This window comes from Myotis myotis, unplaced genomic scaffold, assembly GCF_014108235.1.
Source record: "Myotis myotis isolate mMyoMyo1 unplaced genomic scaffold, mMyoMyo1.p scaffold_m19_p_16, whole genome shotgun sequence".
Classification (NCBI taxonomy): domain Eukaryota; kingdom Metazoa; phylum Chordata; class Mammalia; order Chiroptera; family Vespertilionidae; genus Myotis; species Myotis myotis.
In genome coordinates this window covers 6,285,055-6,309,415 of record NW_023416320.1, presented here as the reverse complement: position 1 = coordinate 6,309,415, position 24,361 = coordinate 6,285,055, and the positions used below count along the sequence as shown (strand labels likewise).

The window sequence follows — 24,361 nt, the reverse complement described above, 5'->3', positions numbered from 1 at the left end:
CAATCAATGATCCTCTCTCATCATTGATGTTTCCATCTCTCTCTCCCTCACCCTTCCTCTCTGAAGTCAATAAAAATATATTAAGAAAATATGAACAGTAAAATGGCAATACATACATATCTATCAATAATTGAATCTAAAAAACAAAATAGATAAGCTGCATAAAACAAAATACCTAGTTACATTATCAGTCTTAATTATTCAAAGTATTTTAATATCAACTCATATAATTTCATAATTACCCTGGTATTTACACAGGACAGGTGGTATTTTCTGCCCCATACAAATGAAGAGGAAAAAAAAAAAAAAGACCGAGAAAGAGTAAATTACTTGTTCTAGATTTCTCATATAACACAGAGCTATTGTAAACTTATTCACAGATCTTCTGTCATGCACTATAACTAATATTCACATTATCAGAAATAAGAAACCATAAGAACTAGAATTGTAATTCTGATACCTGAGAAATGCATGACTGCGTACACATTGATACTATAGTTTCATTCGTTTATGAGGACAAATGATTATCCTTATTTTTACTCATGAGCCAGAGAAAGTTTAAGAAGTCCTTAAACATGAACTTTTATCATAAGATCATCATAATACTGTACAAGCTCTAAAGTGCTAGGAGGCTTACCTTAAGTTTGCAGGATTAATCTGTCACTAGTGGTTCCTTGAGTCAATAAATATCATTTGGAGAAAACAGTCCAAATTGAATAACCAAAATGTCTGTGAAAGCTTTTTAAATTATAGCTTAGCACCACCCTCCAGGCCGCACTTAACTTCTGCATGATAGGCCTGGCAAGGATCAGGACACAGGCACATTGAGGAGAGAATTTCAATGGACAGCTTCAGTTCACATAAATAGTCTTTGTTCAAGGAAATTAGCCTCTTAAATGGTTAGTGTATTTTCAGACAAATGTCTAAAAATTACTTTGAATTTGGTTAAAATGAATTCATAGAACTAAAGGTCTTTAATAACATAAGGAATTACTTCATGTTAACTAGATTGCTCTTCAAATTATAGTCAAACTGTGTAAGTAAAATTACATTTACTAAGAGTACATTATTTTTTTATTGTTGCTAATCCTCACCGGAGGATATTTTTCCCATTGGTTTTTAGAGAGTGGAAGGGAAGGAGGAGGGAAAGAGAGAAACATTAATTTAAGAGAGATACATTGACTGGTTGCCTCCCACATTCATCTGACTGAGGCTAGGGATTAAACCTGCAACCCAGGTAAAATTTTGGTCAGAAGTCAATAGGATTTATATCAATAGAAATATAATTTTACTTTATTCATTGGCTATTCTTAGAAGGATCATTTGTAGAAAGAATATTAGTAAGTCTGTATAAGCAACCAAAAGTGAATTAAAGGTGCTCAGAAATGAGTCAGTGCAAATAAACTAGTGTAAAAAACATCTAAACTATGTGGGTCTAGGCAACATATATGGTCCCAGCATAAAAAGAAATGACATATCTATCAAATATCTAAAAACGATTTTTTGATGCCTATCAAAAAACACTCAAATCCCACATATAGAACAACTGACTGAAAAATGACTAAGGGAAGATATCATATACTACTTAAAAAAGCACAACTTGGTAAACCTGGAATGACTTTGCTAGGAGTAACCTGATAGACGAGGTACAGAACCTAAGTAGCTGTTACACTTGAAATAATACTCTTATTCATAGCACCTAGTCTGAAGGAATCAGAGAGCATTCCTATCTACCCCTGTATCACATCATCACCTTTTCCTTATTCCATGGAATTCTGACATTTAACATCCTTAACATCTATTATTTTTGTTCATGTATAAAAGTATGAAAGGATTCACACCACAGTTAAAAAACCATTACCCAAGCAACCTATGAGGGATAGATATGGATGGGGGAGGTTTGCTGAAGGAAGAAATTGCTTAGCTTTATTTGTTGTTGTTTTTAAATTATTTTTTATTGATTTTAGAGAGAGGAAGGGAAGGGGTGGAAGAGAGGCAGAGAGAGGAAGGGGGTTGGGGGGAGAGATTCGCCCTGTGGAGGAATCAAACCCACCACCTTCTGGTGTATGGGAGGATGCTCCACCCAACTGAGCCACATCAGCCAGAGCTATTTCATAGTTTTAATAATATCTTTGAACATACAATATTACAAAAATTAACCACAGAAAATATATTACATCATAGGTCATAACATTTCAGTCTAGATACATAAGGATCTTAGTTCATCCCCTGAACAGATTTCCTATGTTAAATATACTAATATGGGCCACAGTCCCAGGGACCAGTTCCCAGATAGCCAGTATCCTTTCTAAGCACAGAACTTCTAAACACATGCAGGTCTGACCCTTGCCCAGAGCAGACAACAGGTCACATGAGATACTACCAACCACAGGGCCATCCAACTACTCTTCCAATTTCAACTACCAACTAGGATTCTAGCATCTTCCATTATAATCACGCAGTTAGCATTCCAAAAAACAAAAAAACAAAAAAACACACACCAAAATGTCTCCTCCATCACATCACCAAGATATGCAACATTCCCAATTCCTAACAGCGAGGATTATATTTTTATTTAATAAAGCAAGGATTAAGTGGCTAAACTATAATAGAACATAGGATGCAAAAATAGATATAATAGAAATATATAATTGTAGCCTCTGCATGGTAACTATTAACTTTGATAGATTCAAATAAGTCCAAAATTTCACATGGATTTTCTTTTTAAATGTTTTTATTGATTTTAGAGAGGGAGGGAGTGGGATAGAGATAGAAACATGGATGAGAGATAAAGGTCATGGACTGGCTACTTTGTATATAACCCCTACTGAGCCCACAACCTGGGCATGCGCCCTGACCAGCGATCGAACCAGTAACTTCTTGGTTCATGGGTCAAGGCTCAACCACTGAGCCATACCGGCTGAGCCACATGAATCTTTAGCGGACCATACTGTTGGAGCTTCCTGATATTGCTAAAAGGAATAAAATGACACTGCAGTATAGGCACAGTTTTATTCTTTCCTATCCACATAAGCACAGAAGAAACTGTGAGAGCAGAGCTTGTAAGAGTATTGTTACTGAATTATTAACCCCCAACAGGACTCAGCTAACACAGCAACAATTAGCTTATTTTTCAGTATGTCAAAGTTCAAAGATCTATAATGTTAAATTCTCATATTCCTTGGCATTCAGGCACACATTTGACTCTTACTGATGACCCACTCTTTGAAGAACCATCCTCTCTTTTGTGTATTTTGACAGCCAATTCTGATTTTTCTCCCCTGTATTTCAGCTTCTCTTTCACCTTAACCAATTTCTCCCTAAAAAGAGAACTATTCAAGAAACAAGTCCTTTGTGAACTATCACAATAGCTGTTTAAACAGCACTTGGATTTTAAACTCTAGATCAGACCTGATGCTTCTTTGGCTACTCATGATTATATGTCCCCAAAAGGATTTTGAGGCTAAAGTGGAAAATAAACTTTTTATTTCTTCCCATCATCCTTAAAATCTCTTATTAATTTCTGAAAATATACTTACACAGCATTGGTTTCCTCGCCCTCCAATAGCCGAGTCAATAAATCTTAAAATATTCTAAAGACAGCTCTCTGGTGTCTGAAACATTTTTGTGTCCCACAAATATAAAACCCACTCAGATCCAGTGGTAAGCTTTCCAGGAGACAAAGCATGGCAGATATGCCATTTAGATGTGAATCCAATTACCATCCTTAATAATTGCCAAGAATAAACGCTCAAATATTTTCCTGTATGTGCATTTTTTTCTCAAGTACATGTTACACCGATCATATTTTATTGAACTGCGGTATTTGCCATCTTTAAACTACACAGTTGTCACACCAGCTGGAAAACTGGAACAATATACCATAATACTATGACACATACTCTGATGTTTGTCATGATGCATTTTTAAGAGACATTAAAATACCAAAAATAGCCCTAACCGATTTGGCTCAGTGGATAGAGCACCAGCCTGAGGACTCAAGGGTCCCAGGTTCGATTCCGGTCAAGGGCATGTACCTGGGTTGCGGGCACATCCCCAGTTGGGGAGTGAGTGTGCAGGAGGCAGCTGATCGATGTTTCTCATCAATGTTTCTCTCTACCCCTCTCCCTTCCTCTCTGTAAAAAAAAAATCAATAAAATATTTAAAAAAATAAAATACCAAAAATAAAATAAGTAAATAAAATAAGTATTTTAATATTTGTAGGGCCCTTTTTGTTTTGTTTTCATCGGAGTAGTTCACACTTTACCAAGAGTGCAATTGGGCCCATAAAAATAATGCTAAATGCAATGAGATTACCCGCCCAGTTAGTAAGGTAACAAAAGCACCTGTACAAGGTACAATTTACCATCATATCCAAATTTGCCAGGGCATCAAGCAGTGACTAAAGTAACACAATCTGCCTTCATCTTGGTTAATGACATCAGCTCAAGGAATTTAATATTTAAAAAATACACCACCAGAAACCTCATCTAAAAAGATAATTTTAATTTCACACTATCCTTTGGATTATTTTTTCAATGAGTATTATTATATTCATGTGTCTTTTTTGTAAAAAACATTTATGACCAAATAAAGGAGAAGGAAACTTTGTAAGGTACTCTTCATTCATGGGAAGCAGCTGGCAGAAGGGAAAATATAGGTTCTTCGATGCAGCTACCACTACTGAAAAGGCAACGGCATGGAACCCTGAGCAGTTTAATCTCTGAGCCTGTTTATTTATCTAATGTGGAGAATACCACCTGTTTTTGTGGAAAATATATATAAAGGAAGAACGTATTACCAGCAACAGTATCTAAAATGTCATGGATATTTTTGGTTCCTTTTAAAAACAGTTCCCCAAATAATCAAATGCTACCCAAATGAGCCTAAGAGTTCAGGCTAGAACCAGACTGTTCTTTGTGATCATCTTCCTCAGTTCTATGTTCCCTCTGAAAGCTAGCACCAAGATGAACACAGTACATTTTTAATAAACACACAACTCCGTGATTACGTCAGGAAAGTCTCCAGCTCTTTTGCACGTAGAAATACAAAATGTAATAGGGAGTTCCTAGCTTTCTGCCTATTTAATAGTAAGCAGTGTAGTTATCATCCTCCCCTGCGGCTTACTCCCTACTATCAAAATATGTAACCCCTGGCTGATTTCTGAGTTTTCTGTTTCGGTTTAACCTGCCTGAAATACAGACTTCTGAGCCACTGGCCTTCCCCTTTACCTCTTCTTCACACCTGATCCGGTTCATGGTTAAGGAATTACATTTGTTTTCAACTGACTAGGAGAAACGTAAATTTACTTTGAAAAATACTTAAAAAACAACAACAAAGTCAACTACTTCACTAACCTGCTTGAGGAAGTCATCCAAGCCTCATGTAAACTACCATTAAGCTCTGTGGAAACCTACCACTCAACTTGCCTAATATGCAAATATCCTCCATCTGGCCCTAGACATTCTGAAAGTTTTGCCAAACTACGCCTCAAAATATTGGTTTACAGTTTCTTCTTTAAAATAAAAACTTAAAAGATTAGGGGGAAAAAATTGGAGACAATGCTCACCCATTAAAAAACACACACACAGCTATACAACTTTTAAAAAAATGATGTAGTGAAATGGAGGCATATCTGCGAGCATTATTGGCTAATAAAAACCACGTACTATATATGTTCTCAATTTTATTTTTAAAACATATTTATGATATGCACAGAAAAATCCTGAATGGCTAAACAATGCACTTGAAGACTGGTTACTCCGGGTAAGAGGGGGATAAAGTCAGGGAGAGAGGGAAGCGATGTCTTCATTGTTTGGCTGCTTGACTTGTTTTTTCCCTTAAAAAGCACGTAGTACTTCTGTAACTTAAAAAGAAATACTAATAATAACTGGGGGGAAATAACTAACTTTAAAAATGCGAATAATAATTCGGGGGGGGGGAATAACTATTGGTCAAGCCATGCTTTCCTCTCTGTACCCAAATTATTCTAATCTGTCATTTAAAAATGGGCATGATGTCTCGATTTTCAAAACATACTACTGCAAGTTAAAAATATCTTGAATTTGCAAAATTACTCCCTCTGGTTCTTCGCCTCACGGATTCTCTCTACGCCGGGTTTGAAACGCCCGAAGGACGGGCACCAGACTTAAAACAGTCGGAAACGCTCAAACGAACAAACAGAAAAAAACAACAGAAAGTAAGAGAACGTTAGTGCCGGCCCCAGCTCTCCAAGCCCGTCCAGCCCCCACCCCCAGGCTTCCCCCGCCGACGGCGGCCGGATCCTCTCCTTCAAAATCAAAACAACAGCAGGTCACGGGGTGGATCGGAAAAGGCCCCGCGGGTGTTGGGGGGACCGCAGCGTCGCGGGCTCAGTGTCCCGCAGCCGGTCGGACCCCACAGCCCCCGACCCCACAGCCGCCGGGCCCCCACTTCCCAGCCCCTTGGGAACCCCGATCTCCCCCGACACTCTCCCCGCAACTCCCGGCCGCCGCACTCCCCACGTCCCCCGACCCGGGTCCGCCGCCACCGCGCACGGCACCGGAGCACGGGACACGGCCACCCGCGCGGCCGAGCCCACGGGAGGCGGCGTTACCTGCGGCGAGGCGGTCGGTCCGGCCCGCCGCAGCGGCGCGTAGGGTCAGGTACCAGGACTCCGCGAGCTCCGCGGCAGCCGACCGCCGCCGCCGCCGCCGTCAAAGCACGGCCGCCAACGCCGCCGCGCGGAGGGGCGGCGCCCGGACCTGCCGCGGAGGAAGCCAGACCGTCCAGGACTCCGAGTCGGCCGAGACCTGGGCATGCGCCGCCGAGGGCCACTTGGTGAGGACGCCGATGTCAACAAGGCCTGGGGACGCCCCATCCCGGCCCCGCCTCCTCCGGGATCGCCCCGCCCCCCCAGACCCCAAACAACGCGAGGCCTTGCTCGGGGTCGGGGGCTGCCAGCGGTCTCAGGACAGATCTCGCGAGATCAGGACCAGCCTCGCCGGTGCCGGAAGTTTGGAGCCCCTGGCGAGGGGGTCCGCGGGTGGCTGGCGGTGGCAGGCGGTGGCAGGCGATGGCGGCGGAGCGGGGACGGAAGATGCCGCCCTGACGCGGCGGGCAGGGCGTCTTAGCGTCGCCCAGGTGTGGAACGGGGCCTCTGGGTGTCGGCGGGTGGGCTCTATGGAGGCTGTAGATGAAAGGGAGCCACATACTGAACCTGACAGGCCCTGGGAAGGCGTGCCGGCGACCTTGCAAACCTAAAGGAACCGCCGAGGATGGTGAAGTGAAAACTTTTTAACTGGAAGCAGTTTACTGTGGGTAGTTAGGTCCTAGGCTAGAATCTCCCCCGACGAAGGTCAGCCTTTACCTTCGCTGAGCCTGTCGCACTGTCTTTTGCATCTGCAATAACATTCCTTAGGAACGTCTGAGTGACTCCCCTTTCCCACACCCCGTCAGGCACAACCATCGATCCTTTCATTATTTTATCTCGTTGATTGTTGACTGTGAGCTATCCTGTACCCACCTATGTAGAAGGTGCATGCTTCTATCATTTTGCTTTTTACGCAATCCCAGAGGTTTTCCTGCTTTGCTTTCTCCCGCGGGTGGGTTTGATGTAATCCGCTTGGGTCATCTCTTTTGATGCTAATGTGTGAAATCAGGGGCGACATTGTTTGGAGCATTATCCCAATCCCTTGAGATTTTGCTTCCTGGCAGTTGTCCACAGTTTGGCTCAAAGAAACTCACAAAAGTTCTTTAATATGTTGGAATGTTTCTCAGGTTGACAGGGCTTTTGTGGAAAGTGCTCGCCAGTTTATCTAAATACTAGAGGCCCGGTGCACAACATTCGTGCACCTGGGGGTTGGGGGGGGGGGTACCCCTCAGCCCAGCCTGTGCCCTCCCACAGTCCAGGAGCCCTCGGGGGATGTCCAACCGACATCTTAGGCCCGCTCCCGCTGAGCCCGCAGTTGAACATCCTTAGCGCTGCTGCCACTGCGCTCGCCAGCCATGAGCCCGGCTTCTGGCTGAGCGGTGCTCCCCCGGTGGGAGCTCACTGACCACCAGGGGGAAGCGCCTGCGTTGAGCGTCTTGCCCCCTGGTGGTCAGTGTGCATCATAGTGACCTGTCCTTCTGCCGTTTGGTTGATTTGCATATTAGCCTTTTATTATATAGGATAGGATTAGAGGCCCGGTGCATGACATTTGTGCACTCGGGGGCGGGGGGGAGGGGGGTCCCCTTATCCTGGCCGGCGCCCTGTAGTAGTCCAGGAGCCCTCAGGGGATGTCCAGCTGATGGGGAGCGGGCCTAAGCTGCAGTTGGACATCTTTAGTGCTGCCGTGGAGGCGGGAGAAGCTCCTGCCACTGCTGCTGCAGTGGTCAGCCATCAGCCGGGCTTGTGGCTGAGCGGCACTCCCCCTGTGGGAGCGCACTGACCACCAGGGGGCAGCTCCTGCTTTGAGCATCTGCCCCTGGTGGTCTGTGTGCATCATAGCGACCGGTTGTTCCTGGTTGCTCTGCCATTAGGGTCAGTTTGCATATTACCCTGTTATTATATGGGAGGACAGCCAAGGATTTTTCTCAAAATTTTATCTTGAGCAAGTGTCCCCACCGCCGCCGGTTGTCAGTGGGGGCTGCACATCTTCCTGCATGGCCTCAGCTTCTTCACAGCCTTTCTGAATAGCTACCGAGCCCAGGTTCTGACTTGGGACTTGGCCCTTTTGGTCTCCCGGCTAATGTGTGTTCTGCATTCAATTAATTGAGTACTTATGATCCATGAAGGTGGTGTGTACTGAGTGAGTTTCTCTTGGCTTGCTTAAACATCCCATAGACCATGACCGGAAGGAAATATTTTTGAAGAAGAGGGATAGAAAGGTGAGAAGAGGAATGGAGACATGGGGTCAGGAGAGCTGGGAAAATGCTGCGCCAATGAACCTAGTCCACGGGTGGGCAACCCCTGGCACGTGTGCCAAACATGGCACGCCAGTAACTTTAGCTGGCACGCGAAACCCTCTCTTATAATCTTCCATTTACAATTTTTTTCTTAATATCGACTTCTTTATTTTTCAGATAAATTCAGTGTTGGTGTATCTTAGATAAGTTATTTTACATAACAAGTTATCTTAAAGACCATAGACATGGATTGACGAGAGAGGGGAAGAGCCATTTCTATGCCTCTGCCTTAACTCTCCCTGCCTTCCTAGATCCGACCAGTGTTTTGGTTTCATCCACACACGCTTGTGAATCTTTGTTCTCATTGATGAGTTTTGTTAAGTCTCGTAATAGGAGTAGCCTGACGGATGAAAGTAGTAGCTCGTGCATATCTCTGAAGGTCACGAAATATAAACCTGATGTAAAATATCTGTCATCAGTGATGCAGCAGCAAAAGTCCCATTGATAATATCAAACAGAGTCATAAAGTTTTCTGTCTGACTATCAGTGTACATGTATACATTAAAAAATAAATGTATTTTTCGTCATCATATACTGTGTTTTTGTTGCTCGAATGAATTTTATTATTTCTTCAAGGTTCTTCACATACGTACACCTTAAGAGATATCAAGTAGGCGTAACATGGTCTCAAAAAATTAGGGTTGGCACGCAGAAGAATTTTGAGTCAGAGATTTTGCTGGTTTTGGCACGCACTCACAAAAAGGTTGCCCACCCCGACCTATTCGGTAAACAGGCTGTTCATCCTTTTAAGAGTGAGTGGTAGTATGCATAAAAAGCAGCATGTCTTCCCGTAAGTACTGTGACTTGGGGGCCAGTATTCTGGCTCTCCTGTTCACTAGTCTTCCTGTGTGTGCGCCTCTCCATTCCACTAGTAGGGTTGCATTACTTGAATAGTATTTGGTTTTGATTTTCAGATGTGTTAGCAGTGATGGTAGGCTAGCTGCACTTAATAGGTTATGTCAGGTAAATTAGAATTGGTAACCACATCCTTGATGCCCAGGTTACTGTTTCCCACCAGAGTTGGTTATTTGCAAGTGTTTAATTAGTATATTCATAAAAGCACATGCAAGCTACATCAAAGCTGAAATCACAGAATAACTTGCAAACAAGACAGAGTTGCTGCTAACTGCAAAATCTTGTGGATTAGAGCTGGTGATCATGGATTCTTTGTCCCTTGGCCTGGTCCCAGGGCACTCCTAACTGATGGGGTCATATAACAATTTTATAGGATTAGCTTTCTGCTATTCCAAGCAGAAATTTTAGCACATGAAAATATCTTGCCATAAGCACAATGAGTAGAAATGGTTGAATGGGGAAAATAGCTAAACTGAACTGCTACAGCCTTGTCCCAGTTTTCTTCATTTCTTAATGTATTTAATTTCCCCATTCTGCTATAGGAATTTTCCAGAGTTCTAAGGCTTTTTTTTCCTCTTCTTCCTCTATAGCATTAAAGTTGACCACAGATCATTTTTAATAAGACTTTTAATAAGTACTTTGTTAATAAACAGGACCAAGTACTGTTCTTGTGTGGAAGTAGTTGAATAGCAAAAAAGCCATTGACCATGTATCTTCCAGTGACCACACACCCCATGGTGCCACCCCATCTCCACCTTCTAACCATTTATGATTATGCTTCCAGTTAGCATCTTTCATGTATAATTTACTTCTGGTGAGCGTGTATATCCTACTAATTTGTAACCCACAAAGCCTGGCCGTGCCCATTGTATTCACTGATGCTCTCCAGTGCGTAGTACAGTGTCTGCCACAATGTTGTTACTTTGCATTTGTTGAATGGAAATTATTCCATAACCTAGAATTACTTAGAGACTTATTTAGACTTTGATTAATTTAGATAGCCCACAGACAATTTATTCCTGTAATTATTGGTCCATTGTTGCAGCAAGTCTGGTCCTTGCAACAGCAATAATACAACTTCCTATAATAACTTCTTCATTACCAAATTTCCTTAATTTTAATATTAATCAGAAAATACCCAAAGTGAATACTTCATATAGAAAACTGTGTAGGCAGGAGCCTTGTAAAGTGGAAATGTTCTATTATTTTAATACATAACACATTCAACACATGCTGATGAAAGTAAATCAAATTCAGCATACAAACTACTCTCTCCTTCCTTGGAGTTCACATTTCCCAGAAGCATGCTAGAGTTGTTGCATGTTTTCTTCAGCCTCAGAATTGGAAGTCTGCATGTATTACCCAGATTAATCTTAAATTATCTAGTTATCTGAAAACAAGTGTGTTGCATAGTAGGCCTTGATTATGGTTTATAGTGCCAGGTCTGGTCTGTGAGGCCTGAGAGAATTTCTTTATATCTTTCATTTGACCTGCAATGTCTAGGGGAAACTCAGAACTAAATTCTAGTCAATATGGAACTGTTTTGTTCTGCAATTTTATTTCCTTATGCTATTGTCAGTACAGCTATAAGACCATCACCTCCTGCCCTCCCCCATGAAAAAAACAAATACTTCCTTTCTCAAAGTGAATTCGTTTCACTGTACTTACTTTTCTCTGTTTGAAAAACAGAAACAACACATCAGCATTACCTTATTGACTTTAAAAAACAAACTTAGTTTGTTAGGAATATGGAAATGTTTTCTGGAATAGGACTGGAATTTGAAAATGAAGGAGAAAGCTTAAGACCCTAGATTCCAGAGAAGTGATATCTATATAATTTACAAATTGAGAAAATATAGAGCAGTCTTAGAGATGACAGAGGTGAAAGGAAACCTTCTAACTTACAACCTTTGTCCAAAGCCATTAGCAGTTTTTTTTTTTTTACAAGATATCTCCTTGTATTGTGTTCCTCCGTTGCCACTTATGATTACTTTACATATTAAACAGTATTGTCAAAATTAAGGATCAAGAGCTCTATAACATTAAAGTATCCTCTAGAGCAGTGGTCGGCAAACTCAGTCAACAGAGCCAAATATCAACAGTACAACAATTGAAATTTCTTTTGAGAGCCAAATTTTTTAAACTTAAACTGTATTGGTAGGTACATTGTTATTAACTTAATTAGGGTACTCCTAAGGCTTAGGAAGAGCCACACTCAAGGGGCCAAAGAGCCTCATGTGGCTCGCGAGCCACAGTTTGCCGACCACGGCTCTAGAGAAAAGTGAAAAAGACTCTGTTTAAACCAATTGTTCTAAAAAAAATTTTCTGGGACCAGAGGCATCAAACTTACTAGAAGTGCAAACTCGTGAGGCCTCACCCCAAATTAATAAGTCCTCTGGGCAATTCTGATGAATGCTAAGGTTTGGTTTAAATCACGAAATAATTTCTTTTCCAAAAATACGTGTAATTTGTAGATATGACATTGGGTAGAAAATAGGCTTCTTTTGGAGAAAATACTCCATTCCTGGTATTTCCAATTTCTATAATATTATGTCCTATCTAAGAAAACTTATACTCATTGTTCATGAACCTACCTTAATATTTATTCCTCTATGAACCTTTCTCAGTCCTTTGATCTATAAAGTGATGTTTTCTTGCTGTCATTGTTCTTGTTCAAAGATGCTAGTCACGATTGTGGATGTAACCAGGCATTGAAGTAACAACTATAGTATTTATAGATTCTTCATGCTCTGAATAGGTTGATAATCTTAAACACAGTAATTATGAGAAATAGGCTAGAACCAACTGGTTTTCAAATAGAGTGTTTTTAAAAATCCCACTAACATGAATAGTTTGCTGAAAATATTAAAATATTAAAAACTCTGACAACAAATCCATTATTAGGGCAGAGACTTTTAAATGAAAAATCCTAAAACAAAACCTTGGCCTAAATAATCAACACGATTCCTTTTAGCAGAAATGCTGGATAAGTGTGATTTAAATTCTATGTCTTTTCAAAGAGATATTTACAGAGCCTGATTCACGCCAAACACTCTGGAAATGTGTTCCCTGTTGCCTAATTTGAAGGTCATGGCTAAATGATAGAGGCAGTCCAAAAAGCGTAAGTAGTTGTGAAACACGGGGTTTGGGGAGCGGATCTCCCCCCTTGCAGGTTCTTGCCTCACAGAGTTTGAAGAATAAAATTCTCAGACTAAAAGGACTTGTTAGTAAAAGGGTGGACATTTATTGGAAGCAAATACTAACTCCCGCAGAGGGAGGGGTTCCTAAGGGGGTAACCAACTAAGCCCCCTTTTTTAAGGTTTTAAAGGCTGGAAGTTTTTTGTCTATCTATGCTTCCTTCTAATTGGACCCCTTCCCCATTGTATGACCCTGTGCTTTCCTGATTGGCCACTCGTTTGCAGGACGCCAGTTTCAAAGTCCAGAGCCCACATGGTGCTCCCTTCTTTATCTCCCCCTTATCTTGCAACATTCCTCTATCTCCTGTGAAAATATGTCTCCCTCTTCCAGGTATCTGTTGACATTTCTCTATCTCCTGTGAAAATATGTTAAGCATTTTGGCAGCTTGGACCCTCTTTATTCCCTAAAACCTGCCTGTTTTGTCTCTAAAATGCCTTTCAGTCGATCAGACTGCCAAATTCTTTCAAAGCAGCTGTCACTTGACAACAGTGATGGTAAATTGCACTGGCTATTTTATCTGCCTAGAGTACTTTTCACAAAATTGGCTGTTTCCCCTTCTTTAGGACTCAGTCCCCCTGTCATCTTCTCAATGATTTCTTTCCTAACTATACCAAGTAAAGCAGCCTTCCCTCAAGCTCTGTCCTATCGCAATCACTCTTCAACAGAATACCTTTTGTTTGCTTTACAGCATTATCACTACTTGAAAAATATTTTCTTTATTAATTTAGTATTTACTCTTTTTTTACTTCTTAAGAGAGGAGCCAGCTCTCCCTAAAGAACCATTGTCCTTCATGTGACAAATACCTGCTGATGTGTCTGAATCTGGGTATTAACTGTTGGGTAGAACAGATAAGACCCTTATCCTCAGGTATTTTATGGTGCAGTGGGGAAAACAACCAGTTAGACAAAGAGATGTAAAATTATAACTGTGATAAGTGCTAGAAAGGAGAGAAACATGGGCGATGAGAGCTTGTAATGAAAAATCTAATTTAGTTAAGCAGATTGAAACCTCTGAGGAAGAGACTTGAGCTGAGATTTAAAACTAGAGTAGATACTAAGGGAAGAGTCTAAGCTGAGAGAACAGCTCTGTAGAAAGACCATGTGGCAAGAGGGAAGATGATGTAGAGGAGCGACGGAAAGAAGTCTGTGTAGCTGAAACAGGAGCTGGGGGTAGCAAGATATAAGAATAGTTATTGAGATCTGCATGGGCTAGAATATGTGAGGGTTGGAGGGTTAGGACTTTATGCTGAGCAAAATAAAATCATTGAATAAGGTGGGTGTATGAGTGTGTTTGTGAGTGTGTTCATAGGAGAGTAATCATCAGATTTGTGGTTAGTAGAGATGATTGTGACTAATCTGCAGAGGACATCAAACAAGGAGTTCAGAAAAAGTCTATGTAGATGCCATAGCAGTATCCCTCAGGAGAAAATATGAAAGTTTTGATTCAGGTAGTGCTGGTGGCTGGTGAGAAAGAAAATACAGATCCAAGAAGTATAAAAAACTAAAATTGAAAGGACTTCATGTTGAAATGGCTACTTTGTGAGCTCATAAATGGTGTAGCCATTCTCTGAGAGAGGAGGAACTACAAGGAGATATTGTGAGGTAGTAGATGATGAGCTTGGCTTTGACATATTCAGTTGAAAGATATCATTGGGAGGTTGTATAAACTATGACTCTTTATATTTCTTGAATTTCTATAAGTTAGAAGTTTATCTGTACTCCATTCAATCTGAACAATTATTTTCCATCATTTATTTTTAATACCAAAATAGAATTCTGCAGTTTTGTTTCCTATAACCCTGACTTATACATTATGTATGAAGCAACAAGTAGCCCTAAATTCTAGCTAGAGAAATTTTACCCTAGTGAAAATCAATGAATTGACTGTTGCTGGTTTTATAGATAAAGGATATAGGGCCAATAACTCAGAACCTGCTATCAAAACCATATCTCAAAAAAATGGGTGAAATCTCAATATATAATTTCACATAATCCAAGCAGAAATTGTCAGAACCTTTTACATTTAATATGAACATCCTGGCCAAGTTAAATAACATTCTATGATAGCCTATATAATAAAAGCCTAATATGCAAATCGACCAAATGGCAGAATGACCAGTCACTATGATGTGCACTGACCATCAGGGGGCAGACGCTCAACACAGGAGTTGCCCCCAGCCCACAGATCCCAGGCCAGCCAAGGCGGGTGCCAGCCGGGATCCCCTGATCGCCCTGCTGGTCATCCCACAGATTGGCCCTGATCACTGGCCAGGGGTAGGGCCCCTACCCGTGCATGAATTTTGTGCACCAGGCCTCTAGTCAGTTTAGAGTGGTCATCTCAAGTCATTCAGAGTTATGACATCACTCTAACATATTTGGCCTTCACTGTTTATTGTCTACCCAATAAGGCAACAGAAAAAGGCTGTATAGATGTCATAGCAATACACCTCAGGAGACATTGTAACTAAAGTAACACAGTTAGGCTATTTTAGTTACAATGTTTAGTTACGGTGAGACCTCTGTGTGAGATACTTTTTAAAGACAGTGCTAAAGTGTCAAGACTGTAGGAAAATCGCATTAGAAGCAATCAACTAGACTTTACCTAGAAAATATTGTTTTCTTTATTTAAGTCATCTCCATTCTATAGAAACTCTAGGATAGCACATAGGAATACTTTCAATTTTTAAAGCATTGTATGAGTTCACATTAACATTACTTTTCAGGAAGATTCCTTATATTCCCATCTATTGATCTATCCTCATATATCTACGTGTGTATGTATTAATCACCATAAAATGCTTAATAACTATATATGGTCATGATAATATATTAATTCAAAGCCTTTGTAAAATTCATCAGCTTTACCCAGTAACTTTTAGCAAAAGTAACACTATTCTAAACTGTAAAAGGTAAAAGCAACAATTTTGATACTTTTGGGAAATTTATCAAATAACCTAAACAAGCAACCTATTCCCACATACACCAAATCTTCTCTCTATATAAAATCCTAATATGCAAATAGACCAAATGGCAGAACAACCAACCAGTTGCTATGACGTGCGCTGACCATCAGGGGGGCATGTGCAGAACCTGACAGGAGTTGGCAGCAGGCAGCAGAGCACAGAACATGGCAGGCGTCAGCTGTGCCGGGGTTGCCAGACCAAGGCAGGGCTCCAGTCGCTGTCATCGGGGCAAGTCTCTGGTGGTTACTGAAAATTCTTTGCTCCTGTGCACCGCAGTCCCACCGGGGGCTCATACCTGCTGCTAGCACTGAAGCCACAGCTCATACCCACTGCCGGTGCCCGGCACTGGCCATGATTGCTTGGCGCCATCAGCGGGTGCAAGAGGCAGCTGCTGGCCCCGATCGCCCCCTCAGAGCTTCTCTACCTCGCCCTGCTCCTGAGGGGTGATTGGGGCCGGCAGCTGCCTCTCACACCCGCTGCCAGTAACAGCCGTGCTTGCACCCACAGCCGGTGCCGAAACCGCTGCTTGCACCCGCTGCCAGTTCCTGGTACCGGTTCCAATCGCTCAGCACTGTCAGCGTGTGGGAGCGGTGGCGGGGAGCGGTGCTGCCGGCAGAGTGGGGACTAGGGGGCGCAGCAGGAGGAGGGCCTGGTGGGGGCGTGGAGAATGGACCGAGACTCACCCCTGTGCCCACCGCAGCTTCGCGGCCCACAGTTCCTTTCAAGGTGCACGAATTCGTGCCCTGGGCCCCTAGTTGTTAAATAAAAATGAATTTGTTTATAATCTTAAAGCAAAAACAAATAATACTAAAAATTTACCATTTTGCTTTACCATATTTTTCTCTAAATTTAGTCAATCTTCAATTAATGTAATTTAATGTTAGACTGAAGCCAAGTGAAATATATAGTCCAAAACTTTAACTGACCTCTACAAATATATAAAATTTATAAATGCAAACAACCAAAAACAAAAAAATGATGTGTAAACAATGATATGCTCTTGGGCCAAATGATATTTGAGTCTCCTTCATTGACAGCAAAGTGATAGACGGTTACAAAATTAAAGGAATGTATTTCCCATTAAGAAAGAGAAGTTGCCGAACCCGTTTGGCTCAGTGGATAGAGCGTCAGCCTGCGGACTGAAGGGTCCCAGGTTCGATTCTGGTCAGGGGCATGTACCTTGGTTGCGGGCACATCCCCAGTGGGGGGCGTGCAGGAGGCAGCTGATCGACCTCTCTCATTGATGTTTCTAACTCTCTATCCCTCTCCCTTCTTCTCTGTAAAAAAATCAATAAAATATATACTTAAAAAAGAAAAGAAAAGAAAGAGAAGTAAGTGGTCAGGAGTGCCCATTGCTGAAAACAGTCTTGATAATTATCATGGTTATGTGATGGGATAAGAAGACAGTTGGACAATAAACAATCATGTATACTCTACAGGATGTTTAATGCAACATCAGCCCTGAAACACCATAGTGATTATCTACCTCTGAGTGAGTTCATCATCCCTAATTTCTAAGCATTTATCATCTTACATTGAAAAATATTTGCAAACAGTATACAGAAACTTTTAAATTGAAACTCATTAAGTATTATCCACCCAATATTGAGGAAAGCAGGAAATACTCAAACTAATGTAGGATATATTCACATTCAGAAAATTCATTCCAGTACTCCTTTTAAAATACATTTCATTGCTTTCTAATTATACACAAAATTTGGTTGCATTAGAAAATTAGAGTTACAGAAATATATGAATAAGGGAATGAAAACCACCCATAATCCTACCTCCAAAAATAGCCACTGTTACTATCTATATATATAAAAGGCTAATATGCAAAGTGTCCCTTCAGGAGTTCAACAAGGAGAACAGGAGTTTGATTGCTCGCTATAACATGCGCTGACCACCAGGGGTGGCGCAGAACATGGTGGGCGACCAGCAGCGGCAGCAGGGAGCTGAGGGAGCGAGGGAAGGAGGAGGTGGGGAAGCGGGGAGGCAGGGAGGCAGGAGGAACCGCGAGGTGGTGGTGCATGGGTGGCAAGAGAAGGAGGCGGGGAGGCGGGGGGGGGGGGGGGTAACCGCATGGTGGCGGCGCACAGGGAGGCGAGGGAACCTGATCTGCCCTGATCACTAGCCAGGCCTATGGATCCTACCCATGCATGAATTTCGTGCACTGGGCCTCTAGTTTTGTTATATTGCCTTTCAATCTTATCCATATACTAGAGGCCCGGTGCACAAAAATTTGTGCACTCGGGGGTGGGGGGGGGGGAGGGGTCCCTCAGCCCGGCCTGTGCCCTCTCGCAGTCTGGGATCCCTTGGGAGATAACGACCTGCTGGCTTAGGCCTGCTCCCGGGTGGCAGAGGGCAGGCCCAATCCCTAGGTGCAGCCCCTGGTTGGGCTCAGAGCAGGGCGGATTGGGGAGTTGGGGTGCCGCCCACTGTCATGCACAGAGCAGGGCGGATTGGGAGGTTGCGATGCCACACTCATTCACGCTCAGGGTAGGGCCGATTGGGGGGTTGGGGCACCGCCCCCTGTCACACTCAAGGCAGGGTCGATGGGGAGGTTGTGGTGCCACCCCCTGTCACGCACAGAGCAGGGCCAATCAGGGGGTTGAGGAGCTCCCCCCTGTCACTCACAGAGTAGGGCCAATAGGGGAGTTGGCACACCGCCCCCTGTCACACACAGAGCAGGGCGGATCAGGGGGTTGGGGCGCCACCACTGTCACACTCAGGGCAGGGCCGATGGGGAGGTTATGGCTCTACCCCATCACACACAGAGCAGGGCCTGTGGGGGGGTGGGGGTTGGGGCGCCGCCCTCTATCACCCACAGAGCAGGGCCGATCAGGGGGTTGGGGCACCTTCCCCTGTCACGAACAGAGCAGGGTGGATAGGGAGGTTGTGGCCCCGTCCCCTGTCACACACAGAGCCGCAGGGCGATCGGGGTTTGGGTGCTGCCCCCTGTCACACTGATCCCGGTGCCGGGAGGCCTCTCAGCTCCGCTGATCCCAGTGCTGGGAGGCATATTACCCTTTTACTATATAGAATAGAGGCCTGGTGCACGGGTGGGGGCCGGCTGGTTTGCCCTGAAGGGTGTCCTGGATCAGGGTGGGGGTCCCCACTGGGGTGCCTGGCCCGCCTGGTTGAGGGGATGATGGCTGTTTGCAGCTGGTCACACACCCTTCAGGTTGGGGGTCCCCACTGGGGTGCCTGGCCAGTCTGGGTGAGGGGCTGAGGGCTGTTTTCAGGCTGGGACTGAAGCTCCCAACTGCTCCTTTTTTCCTTTTTTTTTTATTCTGGGCCAGCTTTAGCTCTGAGGCTCCAGCTCTTAGGCCTCCGCTCCTGAAAGCAGGTATCTGGTTTGTTTCGGTTCTATCATCGAAACTCTGTATCAACTCCAGCTCTGAGATCCCGGCTAGCTGAAAGCTGGTTTCTGGGGTTTTGTTTATCGTCTATATTTGTTACAATGTTTGAAACTGCAAGCTCAGAGGCCTGCAGCGGCAAGCGGGGAACGTTGGAGTCCTCCGTCACTGAAGCAAGCAAGCCTCATGTTAGTTTCAAGCTGCCTGGCTGCCGGCTGCCATCTTGGCTGACAGTTAATTTGCATATCTCCCTGATTAGCCAATGGGAAGGGTAGCGGTCATACGCCAATTACCATGTTTCTCTTTTATTAGTGTAGATATTTTTAATACAATTAAAATCATCCATATATAGATTATTTTACAGTTTTCACTTAACATAGTATCATAATTTTCTGTGTTGTTAAATATTGCTAAAATTATAAATTTTAAAGTCCACACAATGAACAGTTGGTGAGATGTATAGCAATGTGTCAAACAGGTAATGTATTTGTGGGTGTGTTTGTTATTTTCAATGTTCATGATTAAAAATAAAATTTTTGCACCTCTTCTACACATTTGAATCCAGTGACCTTTAAACCATTTTAGTAGGTATCAATGCTTCTGTTTTAAGGTATAATAAATAATTCAACAAACATAAAGAGTGTCTAACTTTTTTTAATTGAAAATAATAATTAAATTTTTGGAAACATAATATGGATAATGAAAAGACTGCTACAGTTAAAGACTAACTGCTCTAAAGGGGCACATATTTTTTAAACCATGCTTTTCTAATTTTCTCTGAGAAGCTGATGCTACTCACAACAGTAATTTTAGTATTGAAGAAAATGCCTGAACTTGTATGGGTGGCTGCTGTGATTTTGCCTAATAAATGAGATCTCTGGCCGGTTGTTGTCTTTTTGCAATGGAGAAGCGTTGTCTAGAATAACTTGAGAGCTGACGGGTCTTGTTCACCTTTGTAGCACCTCAGCAGGTGGAGTCATTTTGATTGTCAGAATCAACAGTTAGTGCTGTATAAAATAGACAGTTGTTACAACTATGTCATTAGATTACAATACAAAGATGGTTAGTTGAGAAATGCTTATCTGTACGTTAAGCTGTCTTTATAGCCCAAATACAGTAGAAAATAAGTAAAACACCTAGCTCATTCAAATCAATGTACTTGATAAAGAGAGTAAAGAATACATCTTTTTGAAAATTGTCTTCCTTTGATTTTAAAAAGTATCAATACTTGATTCTATTTTAAACTCATATTAGAAAATTGATCAAAACTTCAGTTTTAATATCAGAATCTATGAACGCCATCATTATTTATTTTTATTCAGTTTAGTGGCTGGTCATCAGTGTTAGTATCAGCCATTGTCTAAAGACAAATACTTTTAAAAAACTAGTGGGACTAACCTAGGTTGTTTAAGACAGCAACTAGATAACTGTGGTCTGTTTCCTAAAGGTATTAATAAAAAAATCATTTAGAACCTTGCCTCTGATTCCCAATCTATCCCTCCTAAACATTAATAAAAATTGACATATGACTTTTCAATCACACTTTAGTGATAGAATGAGAGAAAGTGCTCATGATCTGACTTATGGTTAATTAACTAGAATAGGGAGCAATTGTCCCTCTCTATCCCCTAATTATGCTTTATATCAAAACCTACACTATCTTCAAGAAACGATTTTATCTTATTGGTTAAGAATTACTAGCTGCATTGTTTCATTCACTGCTAGTAAGAGATACCCTTATCACAAAAGGCTGTAACTTACCCACTAACAGACAGTTCTTTTCTTATTTCACTTGAAAGCACAGGTTCAGAATGAAAAAAGGATTTCAACCACCAGGTGGATTCTGCCATTTCAGGTAACCCTATCAAATAAAATACATATTACTTCCTTATCAACAAAATTTTTATATATTTTTTTATTGATTTCAGACATAGAGGAAAGGAGAGGGAGAGAGATAGAAATATCAATAAGAGAGTCATTGATGGGCTGCCTCCTGCACACCCCCTACTGGGGATTGAGCCCACAACCCGGGTGTGTGCCCTTGTTGGGAATTGAACCCAGGACCCTTCAGTCCTCAGTCCAACACTATATCCATTGAGCCATACTGGCTAGGACCTTATCAAAATTTTGAGAGATTAAAAACAGAAAAATAATGAGAGTGATGCTGATAAGGAATAAACTAAGTACCTTGAAGGGGTTTGTCTTCATCTATGAAATTAACAGAGTCAGAGCTAACTGAAGAAATACTGGCCTCTACAAAAGAAACAATAATGAATGAACAAATACATAACAAGCAAACAAATACATATTTATCTCTAAACTCTCAAGTAGTATGGTTTGAAATTATTTACTTCTAGCTCATACATTTAAGAATTTAAAAATTAAGTAAATTATCAATCAATTACAAAGTCTTCCAGAATAATAAGGCTTATTACATTTTTTACTAATATGGTATATTCCTTTCAGTGGTGAACATTCTCTTTCCACAGATATAAATATAGAATTTAAAATGTTTTATAAGTGCTATAAAATTTAAAATTTTAGGAAATATAAAATCAAGAATGAATGTTATTTTATTGCGTTAGAAATATTACATGTGTATATATTTAAATAGCATACAAAGGCTATCATATTTAGAAACAAAGGAGTTATTTTTTAAAAAAATAAACAGTATTTGCATTTGAAGCATATAAGTCTTTTAAAATATCAGAATATAAAAATAACTTCTGTGGCTGTAATAACAAAAAGTAAATGGGCATAGCTTAATCTTGTTGTAAAAAGGATAAATCAATAGATGTTTCCAACACAGAGTTAAAAGCATCTTGAAATAAGAGTGTTTTTTTTACATGTTGCTGGCATCTTTTCAATAAATGATAAGTTTTTTATTAAATATATTTTTATTGATTTCAGAGAGGAAGGGAGAGTGAGAGAGAGAAACATCAGTGATGAGAGAGAATCATTGATTGGCTGCCTCCTGCACGCCCCCTGCTGGGGATCGAACGCACAACCCAGGCATGTGCCCTTGACCGGAATCGAACCTGGGACCCCTCAGTCCACAGGCTGATGCTCTATCCATTGAGCCAAACCAGCCAGGGTGATACGTTGGTTTTAAAGTAATCATTTTATTTAATGAAGTTTCTGAATTTAAGAAGCTACAATTTTCTATTGAGCTATAAATACAGATGGATAAAAATAAAACTGTCATGATAGATGCTAACCTATTATCCATGGCAGCAAAGTAGAAATTAGAAAATCCATGAAGCATAGTTATGATATCCCTTCTTTTCTAAAAAATGAATATTTTATTTTTAAAAAATTATCGGTTTTTAAAGTATTGAAATTAAACATTAATTTGAAATATAAGCTGATCACTTATTTATGTGTTAGTGGCCTTATCGATACCATATAACATAGTTAAAGAAATGAGCCTTCCTTGATAATACTGATTTGGAGAAGTCTCCAATGAATTCTATTCCTATGTCCTTCACTGTCACATCAGTCTTCCTTCACCTTAAAATGACCAGGATACAATAGTGGGTTACTAAGGCCCTTCAGACATCAGTTCATACCATATTCTCTAGGGGGTCCTCTAGTGATGATATTACTTACTTCGATAATACTGATTTTTGGCCAGAAGGCAACCAACTGAAGGTACCGATGCCATTGCTATCCCCGTGAGCAAGCGCCAGACACTATGTATGAGCAGCAGTCTGAGTAACAGAGACAGGGAAAGAGAGGTTGACATCAATAACATTCTTTTTTCTTTTTTCCACATGAATATTTTTTGCAAAACAATACCATGTAATAAATATCTGATTAAAAAAAAGCAAAGTTCACACAAAGTTATAATCAAATATACTGTAATAAAAAATGTAATCAGTGCAGGTATTTATTGGGAAAAGTAAGAGAAAAGTTTGCATCCAACTACAAACAATGCCCACAACTAATTTTGTCTGAAATAAACCTAACCTAAAGGTAAAAGAAAAAATACGAACACAGCCATGATATAGTCACTTACCTATTTCTTTTATCCAATTTATTCTTTTAAAATAGATGTGATTCTAAAGTTTTCTCAGAAAATGCATAATTTAAAACAATTTGTAGTGATCCATGATAGACTGTGTTGCCCCAGAAGGCCCTGGGGCACTGTGCAGTGTCTGGGACCCCTGAGCACACCTTATATTTAGAAGGGTGAAACCTGAGCTGTGGGTGAAGAGAGGCAAGGTGGGCACACAGCCAGCCAGAGGCAGCATGGGGAAGCTCTCGTCCTGTTTGCTCTTGGTCATGTCAATGTGCCAAGTGGGGCTGCCTGCAGCATGGACAGACTTGGCTCAGACATTGTTTTGCACTTGCCCTCTGTCAGGTCACAGCTATGATTGCTGCTTTCTATAGGGAAGGAGGTAGTAGCCACATATCCTCTCAGCATTAGATACAATCACACACCCTGCTGGGCTCCATGTGGGGCACCACAGACGGGCTGCAGGCCAGCTGGGGGATTGGGCATGCCCACAAACACATGATGCAAGACAGAGCCACAGGATCACAGAAAACAGTGAGGAACATGAAACACGGAAGTCTTTGTGGGAAGGGACATGTACTGTAGAACTTGACGGACCATGAGTTAAGAATTCTAGTGGGGATGATACAAGAAATGGCCATCATGGGTATAGGGAAATTGCATGGCTTTATCACATATCAATGTTACTTATTGATACAAAAGCTAATGTTCCAATTTTACTAATTTCCTTATATAAACTATTCTGCCATTTTATAGACTTAGTTTACCTGTGGACCAAATGTGGCTCCTCTTTACATTGAGGGGATTCTCAATTGTTCTTTCAGTTTATTTGGTGGCTCAGTTTCACCAAGCTTAAATTAATACTGGTAATGCAGCATTACTATAAAATTACCCATGTCAGCTAGTTCAAATTTATTCAAAACATTTCTTTCAGTATGCCATTAAACATCTACTCCACCTGGTATGGCTCCTTTATGTTGCCAGTGTTATTTACTTCTGCCTTTTTTTTTCTTAATTAGTTTAGCAGGAGTTTCCCCCCC

The 24,361-nt window shown here is 41.5% G+C and overlaps 3 protein-coding genes across 5 annotated transcripts in view; 1 reads left to right on the top strand and 2 right to left on the bottom strand.

Moving 5' to 3' along the window:
- Window positions 1-6,731, bottom strand: part of PCMTD1 (protein-L-isoaspartate (D-aspartate) O-methyltransferase domain containing 1) — a 49,806-nt gene extending 43,075 nt beyond the window's left edge. The window contains exon 1 of one of the 2 annotated variants that reach the window (XM_036337664.1): window positions 6,596-6,731. The gene's annotated coding sequence lies outside the window, so the exon portion shown is untranslated. Of the gene's footprint in view, window positions 1-637; window positions 662-6,595 lie in introns of those variants that run through there. The other variant, XM_036337667.1, reaches the window with a different exon arrangement.
- Window positions 5,741-9,198, top strand: LOC118670767 (atherin-like). The gene is made up of 3 exons (XM_036338131.1): window positions 5,741-5,766; window positions 6,258-7,122; window positions 9,046-9,198. Exons 1-3 carry the CDS (start codon window positions 5,741-5,743, stop codon window positions 9,073-9,075), a joined length of 921 nt encoding a protein of 306 aa, XP_036194024.1. The 3' UTR covers window positions 9,076-9,198.
- Window positions 9,199-19,939: 10,741 nt separating this feature from the next.
- On the bottom strand, window positions 19,940-23,482 carry PPDPFL (pancreatic progenitor cell differentiation and proliferation factor like). Of its 2 annotated transcripts, XM_036337670.1 has the most exons (5): window positions 23,322-23,482; window positions 22,913-23,013; window positions 21,491-21,556; window positions 21,065-21,164; window positions 19,940-20,310 (listed from the first exon to the last, which is right to left on the bottom strand). In XM_036337670.1, the coding sequence occupies exons 2-5, from the start codon at window positions 22,965-22,967 to the stop codon at window positions 20,298-20,300; spliced, it is 234 nt and encodes a 77-aa protein (XP_036193563.1). In that variant the 5' UTR covers window positions 22,968-23,013; window positions 23,322-23,482; the 3' UTR covers window positions 19,940-20,297. The 2 variants fall into 2 exon arrangements, with proteins under 2 accessions (XP_036193563.1, XP_036193564.1); XM_036337671.1 differs by lacking the exon at window positions 19,940-20,310 and having other exon boundaries at window positions 21,061-21,164.
- Between the last annotated feature and the right edge of the window lie 879 nt (window positions 23,483-24,361).